Source organism: Culex pipiens, chromosome 1 (genome assembly GCF_016801865.2).
Source record: "Culex pipiens pallens isolate TS chromosome 1, TS_CPP_V2, whole genome shotgun sequence".
In the NCBI taxonomy this organism is placed as follows: domain Eukaryota; kingdom Metazoa; phylum Arthropoda; class Insecta; order Diptera; family Culicidae; genus Culex; species Culex pipiens.
In genome coordinates this window covers 113,786,621-113,803,047 of record NC_068937.1, presented here as the reverse complement: position 1 = coordinate 113,803,047, position 16,427 = coordinate 113,786,621, and the positions used below count along the sequence as shown (strand labels likewise).

Below are 16,427 nucleotides of genomic sequence, written 5' to 3'. Positions count from 1 at the left end.
AGTTCTCGCACTTTTGACAACAACATTCCATAAAACTAGGCAACCAGCTTTTGTTTATTTACATTTCCAGTCGCAGTTTCCACCAAAATGGACGTTTCGCACTTTTAAATTGCGATTGACAGCTAAAAAACGATCGGCAACCGCGGCTCGCTTTGACCTTTTTTGCGAAAATTTTAAATTTTCCAAGCCAGTTTGACAAGTCGCAATAGTGCGATCGATAGCAATAATATAGTGCAAAGTCCAAGTTAGTGGGAATTGCGCAATAACGCCCACTTAACATAACACTGTAATCGCCGCACGTGCTTTCCCCGATTTTTGCAAGGCACGTGGTCACTGTCAAGCATCATAAATCATTGAATGCATGCAGTACGATCGGGAACAGTGGAGGCAGCAGATGATGTTAATGTAATTCGCATAAATCATTGGCTCGTTTGTTCCCATCTGGAAGATTGGGTCAGCTTCTTGTTTGTTGATTTGTGAACTTTTGGTCATAAAAACTACACTTCTTGGTATTGTCTTTTACATGTTATCAATTGAAATTCGATTACAAGTTATACATTCAAATTCCTATTTTGCCAAAACTCCCCCGTCATAGTAAGTTAGTCCTCATAACAAAGTTTCACTCAGACTCCACCGATGGCGACGGCATCCACCCCGGCAAGCTAGTTGCAACAATCAATTATCCAAAATGTCATATAAATTTTATTTTATCGCTGTTTTATGGTGTCTCTCTTTCACCGCCCTCTCGCAACGGGCCAGCTGGGTGCACCTGAAGGCAACAAGAAGAAGGAAAAAAAAGATCAACCCTCCGCCAGGTGGCAGCAGCTTTGAAGTTTCGGGTACAGAGAAGTACCCTTCAACGGGCCGGCCCACCCTCGGGCGTTATTATCATCCGAAGCACTTCATGGAAAGCACTGGTCGATGCTTGGACGAAAGATTGCAGCCAGAAGCATATGGTGGCATAGGGGACACTCGTTTAAAATGTCATTTTGTCATTTTTAAAACTAATTAGAAGTTGTGCGACAAATTTTAAAATGGTGTTTTTTGTCAGTACGTATCGTAAATTTTTACCAACAGAGCAATTCTCTGAGATTTCGGTCATTCGATTTTTTTGTATTTTTTAATCCGGCTGAAACTTTTTTGGTGCTTTCGGTATGCCCAAAGAAGTCATTTTGCATCATTAGTTTGTCCATATAATTTTCCATACAAATTTGGCAGCTGTCCATACAAAAATGATGTAAACTCAAATTTGCAATCAAAAAGTACTTTAGTGAAATTTTGATAAAGTGCACCGTTTTCAAGTTAAATCCATTTTTAGGTGATTTTTTTGAAAATAGTCGAAGTTTTTCATTTTTTTAAATTAGTGCCCATGTTTGCCCACATTCGAAAAAAATACTTTTGAAAAGCTGAGAAAATCAGCAACTAAGGATCATATCAACAATGTCCAATAAAGCAAAATATAGAGAATTTTCTCAGCTTTTCAAAAATATTTTTTTCAAGAGTGGGCAAACATGGGTGCTAATTTAAAAAAATGAATAACTGAGACTGTTTTCAAAAAAGTTACTTAAAAATGGCTGTAACTTGAAAACGGTGCACTTTATGAAAATTTCACTGAAGTACTTTTTGATTGCAAATTCGATTTTATATCCAAAAATGAAGTTGAAAAATTTTTGCGACCAGTATTTCGATTTTTTGAAAAAATCTGTATTGGTTAAAAAAAATTCATAACTCGGTCAAAGGTTTTTGCACAACCTGGAAATTTCTAAAAAGTTGAGGAGCGGCCGTGGCTGACTGGTTACGGTGTTCGTTTTCTAAGCGAATGGTCCTGGGTTCGATTCCCATCTGCTCCCAACGAGAAAGTATAGGAAATATTAATCTTGAAACTCTGAACATGAACGAAAAATCATAGTCGCCCGAGTCGGGGTTCGATCCCCCGTCCTTTGGATTGGTAAGCAAAAATGCTAACCACTAGGCCATCACGGCTTGGTGAGCGACGTCTGGAATTAGGAATACTGTTACTATCAAACTATATACGCGCTGGGTCCTTGTCCATTTGACAAGGGTTCGGAAGTTCTAAATAACGTTTGAACCCGATTGGTTCGAACGTTCTTCAGGGCGGGGCTTGTCGATAAAAGCTGAGGTACCTCGCGTTCGGCTAGCCAGCGTAGAAATGGGTCACTGAAGCTCGGCAGAGCTAACACCCTCCAAATGCCTATGCGAGTTATTTGCATGTATATAATGTAGATCTAAAAATACATGGAAACAACTTAATTTGTAAGAAGCGACCGCGTGGTCCCGTTTGGTTGGTTGCACACACACACACACACACCTGGAAATTTCTAAAAAGTTGGCATTTTATGTCCTCTAAAACATATCAAAACATGAAAAAAATTAAAAATAGTGTTTTTGCAAATCAATTTTTAGTGACAAAAAGTTAAATAAAAAATCACCAAAATTTTTTAGCGTGTATCATTTTTTTCAGAGTAGTCCATATCCATACCTACAACTTTGTCCAAGACACCAAATCGATCAAAAAATTCCTTCAAAGGATACAGATTTTTGAACTTTCATATATGATTTTTGTATGGACAGCTGCCAAATTTGTAGGGAAAATTATATGGACAAACTAATGATGCAAAATGGCTTCTTTGGGCATACCGAAGGCACCAGCCGGATTAAAAAATACAAAAATTAAAACTAAGAAAAAAGGCCGATTTCGTAGAGAACTGCTCAACTGTAACTTTTCGGTACAACTTTTCAGCACTCACAAAAGTATTTAAATGAACTTTTCAGCACTGTTATTTTTTATGAAAACCATTTGGTTTGTTCCGTTCAAAGCCTCTTCTCCCCTTTGTCAGCCATGTTTTACGACCTGGCCAAATTGGACAGAAACGCCCGTGGGATCCCTGTTGTGGGGAGGTAGGTACTTTTGTGTGTAGAATCGAAACTGTGATACAATTTTCTCAGAGGTTGTGCCAACCGGCGCCGAACAGGACGCGTATGAAAATATTTGCCGGCTGTTTGATTTTTTTTCATCCTTCTCAATTTCATTTTCTCTTTAACCCCATTCCAGTTGGGGTGGAAAAGGGAGCTTTTTTCTGTATCTTGTTCAGCCAGCATGATTTTCTGACCAAAGTGTATATTATGCTCTAGTTAGATGGAACGTTTTTTTTTTGTTTTTCTCTGGGGGCACTCCCGAAGTCTTTATTGTGCGATATAATTTAAAAAATGGTGTGGTTTTTGGAAACAGCTGTTGGAAAAATAATTGCGAGCTTGGTGATTTGGATTTAGACCTTAACTCAAATTGTTTGAACACAGCTATGTTTTAGAGTTCTGTCAATATTTTTCAAAAAATTATCTCTGTAGGCTCTGACAAAACTAAGTAAATCAATTGAAAACAAAACTCTAAATAAATCAATTTACCGCTAGGATTTGACAAGAACTAGTTTTTGGTTATTCTGGACTTCTTTGAGTGTTGCCAACAGTCGGAGTAGGTCAAGCTTACATTTAAAAAATATTATTTTTTTTTTCGATGAAATCTTCGTACGTTATTTTTGATGTCTGAGTATGTTACCCAATCCAGTTCTCCATAAAAGTCCCTTTGTAACCAAATTTCCAAATTGTCACCATTTCAAGCAGCAAATAATTGAAAAACGCGTATTTTTTGAATGTTCAAAAATGGACGTACAACCCCAACGTAACGAGACATCTAAAAATGGAGCTCGGATTCGCGATGAGATACAAAACCCCTTAGGACAGAGTTTCAGGCAAATCGAAGAGGGGTCGGGGCAACTTGCTCCGAATTCGTGTGAATTGGCGGCACACTTTTATGAAACCTCAGATCCCCCGCTCCCTCTCCCCCTCGTGGACAATTTCTATACAAAACAAATATTTTTTTATATGAAGCGTGGACAATCGCTGAACTCCCGCTTCCTTGCTAACTGGAGGAGATTTTTAAAATAAATACACAGAACCCAAGGGACCAAGCAAGCATGAGAAAATATAGAGGAAAGAAGGAAAAAGAGTCGAAGTATATGAAGCAACATTAAGATAGAGGAGATTTACACCCAGATAAATACAATAGATTCTCTAGCTGTCGATCTTCTTGATATAAATATATCATGCTTAAATTTTTTTGGTCTATAATTTGATACCTCTCGCTCTCGATGGTCCTTTTTATATCAACACATTTACGCTCTATTGTACCTCTGAACATGTTAAACTGTAAATAAAGTATACAAAATTTCATATCCCTCTTTTTGAGAATTTCCTACAAAACTTGATAACACTTTGTGGAGCCGTCTAGAAACAATTACGTTTATCACGATGCTACATAATGCCACTACCCTTTGTTACTCAGAAATTTAACTTACATGATGCTCATCAGCGTCTTCATAAAAACTGCCATGCCGCGACAAGAATGGCTGCAGGAAAATATAAGTAATTGCATTTTAGCTCAATTACACCTCAGCATGTGATATTATGCCTTGACTAGAGGACATGATAGCAGGAAGGGTAAACGCGTAATTTGTAAACATATTTTTCAGAATGGTATGAATTACAAGCATTAATTTTAAATTAAGTTTCTCACTATGTCTTATACAGGGCTGCGGAGTCAGGCACCTTTTAAAGCTCTTAAAAAAATTAGTACTGCCAGCTCCCACTGCTGTTGAAAATTAAGCGATTCCGACTCCGGCTTTTTTGCAAACTTTAGTATTTTCTAAAGAACACTAATTCGTTTGGTGCCTTCCTCACTCCTAACCATAAATGGATCTCATGACAAATCTGGAAGGAATTTTCATTTTATGTATTGCCTTCTCGAAAACCACCTGACCATCCCGAAACTACTTGGACACTTTTCTGGAAACCTTAGACTTTCCAAGCAAACAAAGTGTTACAATGTCACATGTTTTGATTTAATATCTGGCAAACTAGAATATAATCCGCCATCATTACGGCAAACAAGCTCTTCTTTCTGTCAATTCTTCTACTATCAGGATGTTCCTCTCAATTTATCTTTTATTTCCCCCGGTAACCATTCACCAACTCACTCGCGAGCGAGAGAAAAAAAACAGCGCCTCTAAAGAACCCAATAACACCGTCACCACCACCATGCTTCTCCACCGACCCTTTGTGACAGAAAATCGTTCAATTTATCGTTCAATCGTTGATTTCCCGCAAGTCCGTGGTTTTACTACGGTCAAGTTGGCGCTCGGGCCAAACCCCACGTGATTATTGCCCAAGGGATCAGGGATTATGTCCACCCTGCGAGGTTCTTTCCACAGCTAACTAACGAATCTGGGACAGGTTTTTGAAAAGGGTGTATCGAATTGATCGATTAAAATTAATAATTTTGAAAGACTTTTTTGTTTAGAGAAATCTGAGCTATTGAAAAAACGGATAAGCTCTTTCCAGAAGTTGCTCCATAAATGACATCCCCCACGCCGACGACTGGCTGCGTAAAGATTGGAAAAAGGGGCACGTAAACATTTATACGACCTTGACAGCGCTGTTGGCCGTCAGTTTCACGGTGGCGGCGGCGGCGGATGCTGTCAACGGAGTCACGAACCGTGAAAAGGTTTTAACGTCCTCCTCGCCTCACGCTCACTAATCCTTCCGTTGCAAGGGCACACGCACACCGGGTGTTATTGCGAAGGGTTAGAGCAAAAACCAAAATAATGCAGAGAAATGCGCCAACGTCATTAATGTGACATCGTGGCTGGGGTGACATTATTTATGATTTTTTTTTGGTGTGCCAAAATCGCACCTAAAAATGCATTGGATGATGGTTTCTCAAGCCAAACCTTCAAACATTTAGTTTTTGTTTCCGAGTAACTTTTGGATTATGCATTTTTCGACTTTTCTCCAATTTTTCGCATTTAAAATTATTTTATGATATTAAGAAACTTACGAAAAGCTAAAAAAATACCTATAATTTGTCTATTTTGACATCATAATTGAATTGTATCTTACACGATATGGATTATTCTGCCTTAATCAAAATTGAAATCAAAGTTTTCTGATCAAGTTCAAACTTGGTGGGACTGTTAATACCATCAAAACAAGCAAGAATCTCGATTTTCGTCCAAAGCATCTGTAAAATTTTAATATTTTTTCCTAGAAGCCTAAATAAAAAACTAACCAGCAAAAAAACACAAGGTTTTTCCGCATCTCTGTCCAATTAAACTTCCATGTCGGTCAGCTACAGATGAGAACCAACCAAAAAGGTCACTCTATAATATAGATTCTATATCCTACACAACATGGTCCGCCGGAACCAAGTACAACTTCCCGTAAAAAAAAAGTTGTACTTTGCACGTAAACACGGTTTATTCCCTCACACCCCAGCTGCTATCGCAGCAAATAATCCTCTTTCATCAGCAGCAGATAAAAGTGTCCTGACCACGCACAGATTTCCAGCACGGGCAGCTCACACGGACACGATATCTGAAAATGAAAGGGCAAAAGTTTTAATGAAATTCAATCTCCGCTCTCGGCTTCGTCCACAGTTCAAAAACCATCACTTTGCACACGCCTTCGAGGTGTCCAGCTTCCTGTTTTTCGTCGGCCCGATGACGGTCATCGCCGTGCTGTACGTCCTGATCGGAATCAAGCTGCGGAAGAGCAAATTGCTGCAGGGCGTCAAACGGCAAGGTCACGGAGCCGGCTGTGGTGGTGGTGGTGGCGGCGGAGGTCATCACGGTGCAACGACGCTGGGTGGCGCCACTGCCGGTGGAGGCGGAGGTGGTGGTGGATGCAGTGACGGGATGACCGCTTCCGGAATGGGTGGCCACCGGGCGGTTTCTGGCCAGACGAGGGTCATTCGAATGCTTGGTAAGAGTCTCTATCAAGGGTAAACATTGGTAAAGTAAACATCCTAAAGCTCTGTCTCTCCAAACGGATTATTTCAGTGGCCGTCGTGGCGACGTTCTTCTTCTGCTGGGCACCGTTCCACGCCCAGCGGCTGATGGCCGTGTACGGGAACGTCACCAACACCAACAACCAGTTCTTCTTCGACAGCTACACGGTGCTGACGTACATTTCCGGCATCCTGTACTTCCTGTCGACGTGTATCAACCCGCTGCTTTACCACATCATGAGCCACAAGTTTCGCGATGCTTCTAGGGTGAGTGTGTCTAGAAGGGGTTTAAATTATGTAGAATTCCTTGTAGGCATTATAACCAAGATTGTTTTTAATGTGTTTTATTTACAGTACGTAAAATAAGTTTGTACACCCCTTGATCACTATGCACATTTTGTGATGAAACATGCAAACAATTTAAAGTTCGACAGAAACCTGGTACTACGTTTTGTTCAGAAACTCATGCCAAACATTTTGCCACTTTTAACTGCAAAAATCGTGCAAACAAAGTTTGTACTTCTTTACTGATTGAAAAAAATGAAGTGAAGGATTATAAAGTTTACTAATTACTAAGTATAAGAGTTTATATAACTCTCGAAATTCTACAAAAAATAAACTTATCTTAACTTGATTTTGCCACCTTTTAAATTATCTAAAAGTTAATATATTCGTGATCTTGGTAGCTATTTATAATATGAATTTTTTAAAATTGGCGGCATTTTTCCCACTAAAATAGACATAACTTTACCGAAAATGGATTTTTTCTGCAAAAATGTTCGTCATATTGTTTGGAACAATGCTACAACTTTATTTTTTGTATTTGAACATGACAGTTTATTTACTAAAGCAAATAAAAAAAAATGTGGCCACTGTTATGGATCGATTCAAGATGTGCTGTGCAGGAAAATATTTTTGGAACTACAAATTGATATCTTGACGATATATTAGAGTTTTGCCTTCCTCACTGAGGTAAGTCTATAATCCTGCTCAAAAAATTAACTTTTCATAAGAAGTTTGTAGACCCACCTTCATGTGTACATATAGACTCAGAATCGAAAACTGAACAAATGCCTTTGTATGAGTGTGTGTGTATGTGTGTGTGTATGTGTGTGTGTATGTATGTATGTGACCAACAAACTAGCTCATGTTTCTCGGCACTGGCTGAACCGATTTGACCCAAACCGGTTGCATTCGACTTGGTTTAGGGTCCCATAGATCGAGTTTTACACAAATTAAGTAGTTCAAAAGTTATGTTTAAAAATGTGTTTCCTAATATATTCGGATGTCAGATAAATGGCCAGAAACTGATTCAAATACCATCATGTTACACATCGTTACACCCAAAACAAATATATATCTCAAAATCTGCAACAGTGGATTTGCTGCAGAAAATGTCACATTTTATAACATTTTTTGCAGCAAGCCCGTAGATCATTTTTGCCCGCGTGTAAACATTTCAGCGATCTGCAGTTCTCACCAACACATATAATGCTGGCCCGTTCCCGAGCAACACCCCAAAGAGAAGAATATGTTGGTGCTCTTTCACTCACATTTCATCAAGCGTCCATGGTGCGGTGGTAGCGTGTCGGATCAACAATCAAGAAGTTGGTGGTTCAATCCTCGTTCTGTTAATAGGTTTTTTTTTGTGAAATACAACCAAAAAGCCGTCGGTAATGTCGATAATTGTCGGTAACGGGCAAAAATGTCATACCCCTATATCGCATAAAATGCATGAGGACAGATTTCATACAGATTCTGATATACTTTCATGCCGCCATGCATCACAATCATGCGACCACCGGTTGGGTGTAGATAGCTAAGTGAAAGACTTTTCCAACGTGTCCAAAACATTGAAGATTTGCCAACCCTGTCTAAAGTTATGACCACTTATGTGATATTTATGTACTTTTTTAAAGCTCCCTTATTTGTTTGTAAACAATTGTCGAATCCATCAACCGACTCTTTTTCGAAAGCTAATCGATAGACCTTCCAAACGAGTCTGAATCTGGCAACCCAGTTTAAGTTATGATAGTTATGATTATTCCAATGAATTAATAATTCAGATGAAAAATCCGGCTCATTTTTTAAGAAGTAGTGAGGAAGGCATCAACCAAATAAGTGGATTAAGTTAGTTTTTAACTTAAAATCGAGATAAAATCAGTTTTCACCGATAAAATATATTGGGAATCGATTTTTCCGACTCAGAAAAGTCCCACCAACAACCTCCAGAAAGAATTTCCGAGGTGCATGCAAGTTGCATAATAATCCCCTTCTTACGCACCGTGATTTGTTAATGGTGACAAAATGAAAAATATTTTTAAAAAAATTGCGGGTCGGCCAAAACAACGCTTAAAATCAAAATTGAAAAAAATAGTTTTATGAGGCATTTAAGGGTTAACATTTTATTTTTATCGCATTCCTTTGGGCAATTTTATATTCAATGCTATCAGAAGATATCAATTTGGTCTAATATGTACAAAGCTACGAGTAAAAGAAAAAATAGTTTTTTTTTTTTAATCGGAACATCAGAAATAAATTATAGTCACTCAATGTTACTAACTAATATCCAGCCGAATGTATAAAAATTCGACGAAAATCCGATGAAATATGCCCATAACCCTTAAAAAGCAGAAGCAGGTTTCTGGGTAATTCGTTATTTCAATCGGAATTCCTCTAGCGATGGATTTAACTCCATGATTATTCTTAATGATGCTTTTATATACAAGATTTGAAAAATTTTCTATTCTGGCCTATTTTGGAACCTCTCAGAAGCTCCTTTGACCTTATCACAAAAATTATCAAAAAAAAACGCAACATCTTCTAACTACAAAACAATACATCCTTCCGGAGCCATTGTCCGGAGGTTCAGATGGTTCTTACAGTGGCTACCGTGTGGTCACTTAAGTCATAGAGCCATTTTGCCTACTCAAATAGCTTGCTCATTGAAAAATGTCAAGTTTGAGCCATCGCATGACATGACATGACAGCGGTCAGATTTTTTTTGTTTTTTTTTGTATTTCTTATATTAAATTTGAATATCATTTCTTCTAAAATTTGTGTCAGATTTCACCGAAATAGTCTGATTTAAATTAAAATTAAAATCAAGAATTGACCATAGCCAGGATTTGTTCCGAGAAATAGTCATATCTCACTGGATTTCAAACGGAATGTTATGCCGGTTACATTTAACAGGAGCATTTTGATATGATCCAGGAAAATCCGTAACGTCTGCAGTAGCCGTGGCTGAAACTAACTTTGTGTAAACATTTATATTAACAACTAATAGTCATCAAAAAGAATATGTATCTTTAGCTTATGTATCGTAAAAGTTGAGACAGATTGTTCACATTTTTCTCCCCTCAAACTTCATTTCACGCGTGTAGGTTCTGAAAGATAAACTCGAACTGTCACCCCACAATAACATTAAACGGTAATGATTCGTATCTCATCGAAAGGGGGGACAAAGTCAAAGCCCGAAGTGCAAAACAATATGGCATCCATCTTCATGGTTCCGACACACACACACACACACACACACACACACACACACACACACACACACACACACACACACACACACACACACACACACACTGTTGGCACTGAATTTATGAAGATTACGTCTGATAATGGGGAAATCGAAAGTACCATATTTATGGCACAATTTAATGAAGGATATTATTTATCACTGCCAGACGGTCTCGGGCTTCCCAAAAATCAGGAACCAAACGCTGCTTGCCTGGGGGGTGAAATGTGATGCGGAAATCTCTCAATGGACCAGCCTTTTTGTTGTTGTTATTATGTGTGAGTATCTCGTTCCCACGCATTGTCGATGTGGTGTTTGTTTCCCCTCCGGGCTGATGGTGAGCTGATAGCAAAAGTTAAATATCCATCCATCGATTCTTTGGAAAAATGCTATTTTTTTAAAGAAAATATTGTTAAAGGTGCTAAAAACTTAAATTTCTATATTTAAAAGTAATAATCTGAGTTTAACTTACCATCAAAAAGCTCACCAAAATAAATTGCCACACCCTTACCAAAAATCATGATTTTTTGAGTTGGGACCATCCATAAACCACGTGGACACTTTTTTGGGAATCTCGAACCCCCCCCCCCCTCGTGGACAATTGTCCATACAAAAAAAACCTTTTTTGTATGGATCGTGGACAATCGCCTTACTCCCCCCCCCCCCTACAGTGTCCACGTGGTTTATGGATGGTCCCGTTCCAAAACCCACTTTTCATACGATTTTTTGAGTTCAGGTACTACAACCATAAAAATGGTTATATGGGTTGACTGAAAAATTCGTATGAAAAGTGGGATTTGGAACTCAAAAAATCATGATTTTTGGTAAGGGTGCAACCACTTACGGGATCAACCTCGAAAAACAGTCCCATTAAACACCACCACAGAACACTTGCATTGGTGTGTAATGGAAAGTTGGTTCCGCGAAAAATGCGGCTTAATTTATCCTGTAAATTTTATCCTTTGATTAATGTCTGGCCATCCGCTATAACGCATGGCAAGTGTAAAATTCTGGCACAAAGAGGACACGCGTGCGTAGAACTGACATCCCGACTTTTGGACACTTTAACACAGATAGCTAGCAATAAATGTCACCATAATTCACTGAACTGGTAAGGCCGACTAGTAAACTTGACCAAATGATTTATTTTTTATTTTTTCAAGAATGCGTTTTCACTTACGTTTTTTTCGTTAAGTACAGTTTTTGATGATTATAATCAAGTTTGAGATACTCAAAAAAAAAAGAACTCATGAAACATCACTTTTTGTGTTACATATAACTAATACTTACTTAAACCGATAATGAAAATAACGAATTTTCATCCATAGAAAACCTGAGGCAAAGTTTTGGTGTACTTTACTCCTGATTAATGCTCAGCCCTTAACCAACGAACCAGCAAAAGCTTCTTTTCAAGCATTGTTGCCAGTTTCGATTGACCAACTTTTGTCTGCACACACCCCTTAGATTTGGAAAGCCGCCCAACTTCCTTGTGGCCTTTTTGCTCACCCTTGTGTGACCAAGCTTTAAGAAGCCGAAGGGACCTTTTTCTCTGTTTCATGTTTTGTTTAAAGTGTTCCAAAAATGTTATGAAAAAGGGATTGCTCGGAAAATATTTACCACATTTGCCACAATCGGAGAACTCAAGTAAAACTCCTCCCTCATTAGCATTCTAATCAGCATAATAATCGCTATCATGGAAATATTTCGGCATACTCAAACGACGCTTGTTTTGTTATGATTTTGATGATCTTGGAACAGCATTGGATGTCTTTTTAGTATGCTGGAGCGCTGTTGTTTGAAGACGACATGTTCTAAATCAGTACCTTGGGAAGAACGACTTCATTATCGTTTTAGGTTAATGAGCCAAGCAAACATTGAAGTGACAACTTTTCGTACAGTTTAAAATCACATTGAAACTTTCATGACAAACGTTTTGTGAATTATGTTAGCTAATCTTATTGAATAAAATCATCCAAAATATTACTGCGACCAAACCATTCAAACTTTGAAATCGACCCTCACTGGCCTATATTGACCTGCAAATCACGTAACCTGAACAATTTCCATTTTTCCGTCGTTATTTCCAGCCCAGTTCAAAAGTTTAGTCACCATCATCTGCTTATATTTCCACGAAAGTCTCATAAAGGTTCGCACCGCACGAGGAACTCGTTCGTCGCCGACCATACAGACATGATGGTGTGGACCGGTTAACGACCCATGGGGGACACTCTCCCTCACGAAACAGCTCGAAGGGAGGTCCACTTGAGCCAAATTTACGCAGAATTCATCAGAGGGTACTGTGTTCTGGTCGAAAACCCCAAATCGTTGAAATTATGAAAATTTGATCAGTTCACTGGAATTGATTGGTATTTTTGGGAGGGGCACATGTCGTACAGTGTTGGCAGCTATCAATGTTTACAGCGTCATTTGGGGTCAGGATGCGATAAATCTTACTGGTGAACGACGTTGGAAAGACTCACTCTTTTTTCTGGGGTTAGAGTTGGGTTCATTAAAGATTTGATAAATCAAGCACGTAAGAAATAGGTCCAAAGAGATTATTACAGCTCGTTTTATTTACACGAATGAGATCAACGTGGAATTAAAATTAAGAATTATCAAGAGAATTTTTATCCATTCACAGTTGCGGTTTTACACAACGGCCTGCTCACTTTAGTGGTTATGTTATATCATCTGGTGTTCTTGGATGTACGACAATCATTAACCCTCTTCTGCCCAATTTTTTTCGATGTTTTTTTTCCCGTGTTCAGGAGGTCTGTTTGAGCAACTTTTGTTGTCATTTTTGCAACTACAAAAAAATGTAATTCTCTTGTTTTATGTTTTTCTTGCTTTAATTTTATTATTTTAATTTGCATTTATCTTGTTTAGTTTATGTTCGTTTTTGGTAGTATTTGGCTTACTCTACACCCTCCTATCCTAAAGTTAAATTTCCAGCCCTAAACTATTCTAAAATTTTAAGAGTTAAGTTAAGTTAAGGATCAAAAATTGGTTGAAAATTGATTTTTGGCGAATTTTTAGATCGAAGACCGTCTAGAGGCGGGGTTGGGTTTTAGAGGGTTAATATTGCCAAAAAAGGGTCAGACCGACTGGTACTGTTAGTAATACGTTAGTTAGTAATGCTCTCCCTTTCTCAATTCAATAGGAAGCAATTACAAGAAAAATCTCTGAATCGCTTCCATGCAATATGTAATCCAGACAATTTTAAGATGTCTATGAAATATATAATCCAAAGAATTATAAAATCAACATTTTTAAAATCAATAAATTTACACAAATTATGACCGACAATTCCAAGTCTAAATGTACGAGTTATAAAAATAGAAACAAAACCTTTTGATAAACTAGTATACAGCAATTCCATTTCAAAAGAGCCTAAACCGAAAAAAAAGTTCTCCGATCGGGCTCAAATTTTTTCTGGGGGTTCCTTGGCCAAAATAATTAGACCCGTATTTTTTTGTTTAGCCATTAGGGTGACCTACATCGTGGTTCGAAAAATGGAAATTTTCGTCATTTTTCGCAAAAACCTCTTTTTTCAAAAAATCATATCTCCGCGCCATTTCATCCGATTTTAGCTGTCTTAGACGCAAAAGAAAGATGATGAGTTTGGCTATTTGGGAAAAATAGTCAAAAGTTTCAAAAATCTAGCTTAACATTTGAAAAAGTCGCATGAAAACTTAAAATGGCGTTTTGACCGTGTCTGGACCAAAGAGCCTATGTCTGAAAATATTTTTATCGGATTCCTCGGAAAATTTCACATAACATATCAAAAAATTGGCGATGTCGAACCGTACGTTTCGGAGATATGATTTTTTGAAAATAAAAACGCGCAAAAACGGGAAAATGACGAAATCGGCAAAAAATCAACTTTTTCCACTAAAACTGCGAAAACTTTAAAATTTCAGCGATGACCTATAGATGTTTGGGTATCATAATTTGCGTAATTGAAATACGCAACTTTTGGTACCATAACACTTATAGGTCATCGCTGAAATTTTAATGTTATCGCAGTTTTAGTGGAAAAAGTTGATTTTTTGCCGATTTCGACTTTTTTTTCGGTTTATGCTCTTTTGAAATGGAATTGCTGTATAAGTACAAGAAACGTCATAAATAGGTTATTAATTTTTTATGTAAGGTACGCACTTCGGAAGGAACCGGTCAAGAAAAAATTCAAATGGGCAGCATCGGTAGCAAAAGTAAGCCAGGGCGGGTGGAGAAAAGCCCCAAGAAAACGTTCCCTCTCTTTTGTTCTGCCGTTCGTAAAGCTGTTTCTTGAACCCCTTTCTTTTGAAGAGCATACCGGCCTTTACGCTGAAAAAATGCTATGTTCATGAGAATCATAATTCTAAGACAGCTTATTACACGGAACGTTCAAAATGTTTTTTTTAACTTAGTAAATCTTCTGATAATCTTTCAGATAGTACATATTTAGTGAAGTTTATAAAACTGATTTTTACCAGGCAAAGAGTTTGGTTAGTTAAATGAAATTATAAAAAGTAAAACTAAAAAAAAAATGTCCAAGGATATATTGTTATTTTTTTCATGATATTCCGTTTACAAAGCAACAAAGGTCTATCATTTCATAAAAAAAATGGTTCACCTCCGTATCAATTTGGCATTTGGAAATATTTTGGAAGAACCATTGTGCAAAATTTTCCAAAATTCCCGTGTTAAATTTTCTTTGGCAAAACTCAAACAAACGATTGTAGATTGATTTAACAGCAGTTTACACAACAACAAAAACAATGTTTTTGAACTCAATAAGTTTTTATTGGTTAGTTATCAAATCACATTTTTTTATTTCTCAATGCAATTTGGGGGTGGTGGGATTCATGTCAACTATGATTTGTACTATAGTTCATTGAATATTTCTAATAATGGATTTACCTAGAGAAGGGAAAATTATTTTTAAAAAAAACATAGTTGAATAAATACGACAAGTGACAAGAGACAATAATTTTTTGGGTGTTTCAATTCCGTCGTGAAACTACTTAGGGTAGAGTAGTCATCAATGAGACACGGGGAACAATAAGAAAATGGCTCTCACAAGTTGTAGTTTCAACCAATCAGGCTCATATTTTGGGGAAAGGTGTGTCTACTGAATACACGTCTGCCATTATAGTGGCTTTGGTTATGGACGCGCCCTGGCAAAGTTATTCATAACTGTTTTATTTTGGGGTGTAAAAGTAAATTATGCCTGAAAATTACATTTTCGCTCATAGGCTGCCATCAATACAAAAACTAATATTTCTCCAAATTTCTTTCGTCATTTCATAGGGCATGAGTTGGGCAACAATTGCCTTTCATTAGATTTGGCTAACATTAAGAATATACCCAGAATCCAGGGCTGTCTCATTGTTCCCCACTCTTTTCAGCCCATGGGTAACAATGAGACACTTTGATTTTTCTTCATGAAACTTTTCAAAATCTAGGGAAATCCTTCAAAACATGAATTGGAAGTGATTTTTGGCATATTTATTGAGTTTTAACTTCATTTAACCAAAAATATAAAGTTATTTGGTATAAATAAATGGATTTTACTAAATTTAAATACTTCTTAGTATAACTTTTGTTAATTAAAGTTTCAAGTTGGCAAAGTTGCTTTAAAATGATCAAGGCAAGTCACCTGTAATGGAACAATACAAAAATATGATGTTTAACTAGAAAAGTATTGATTTTCGTAGAGTGTCTCATTGTTCCCCACCTGTCTCATTGTTCCTGCCAAGTGCGTCTACAATGAGACAGTTGAATAGCTCTGGCTGTAGAGGTCGTATCGATCTCATATTTTGGTCAATGTTAGAACACATTAAAAATAGGAAATCCAACAAAAAGCTCATTAAAACATGCTGATGAAAAAAATACAAAAATCGTTGAAAGTTAAAAACCAAAAGTGTCTCTTTGATGACTACCCTACCCTACTTTTCCTGTTATTCTCGAACGATGAAACAGCCTACTTTTATCTACTTCAAATATTAGAATCGAATAGAAACACTTTTCACAACAAATATTGAAAAGTTCTACTTT

The 16,427-nt window shown here is 37.4% G+C and overlaps 1 protein-coding gene across 2 annotated transcripts in view; it reads left to right on the top strand.

Annotated features, from left to right (window-relative positions):
* LOC120424343 (pyrokinin-1 receptor-like) overlaps positions 1–16,427 on the top strand; it is a 130,437-nt gene that overhangs the window by 112,933 nt on the left and 1,077 nt on the right. For both annotated transcript variants that reach the window (XM_039588433.2, XM_039588434.2), the window contains 2 exons: positions 6,510–6,834; positions 6,912–7,126. In XM_039588433.2, the coding sequence (XP_039444367.1) occupies positions 6,510–6,834; positions 6,912–7,126 (540 nt within the window). The remainder of the gene's footprint in view (positions 1–6,509; positions 6,835–6,911; positions 7,127–16,427) is intronic.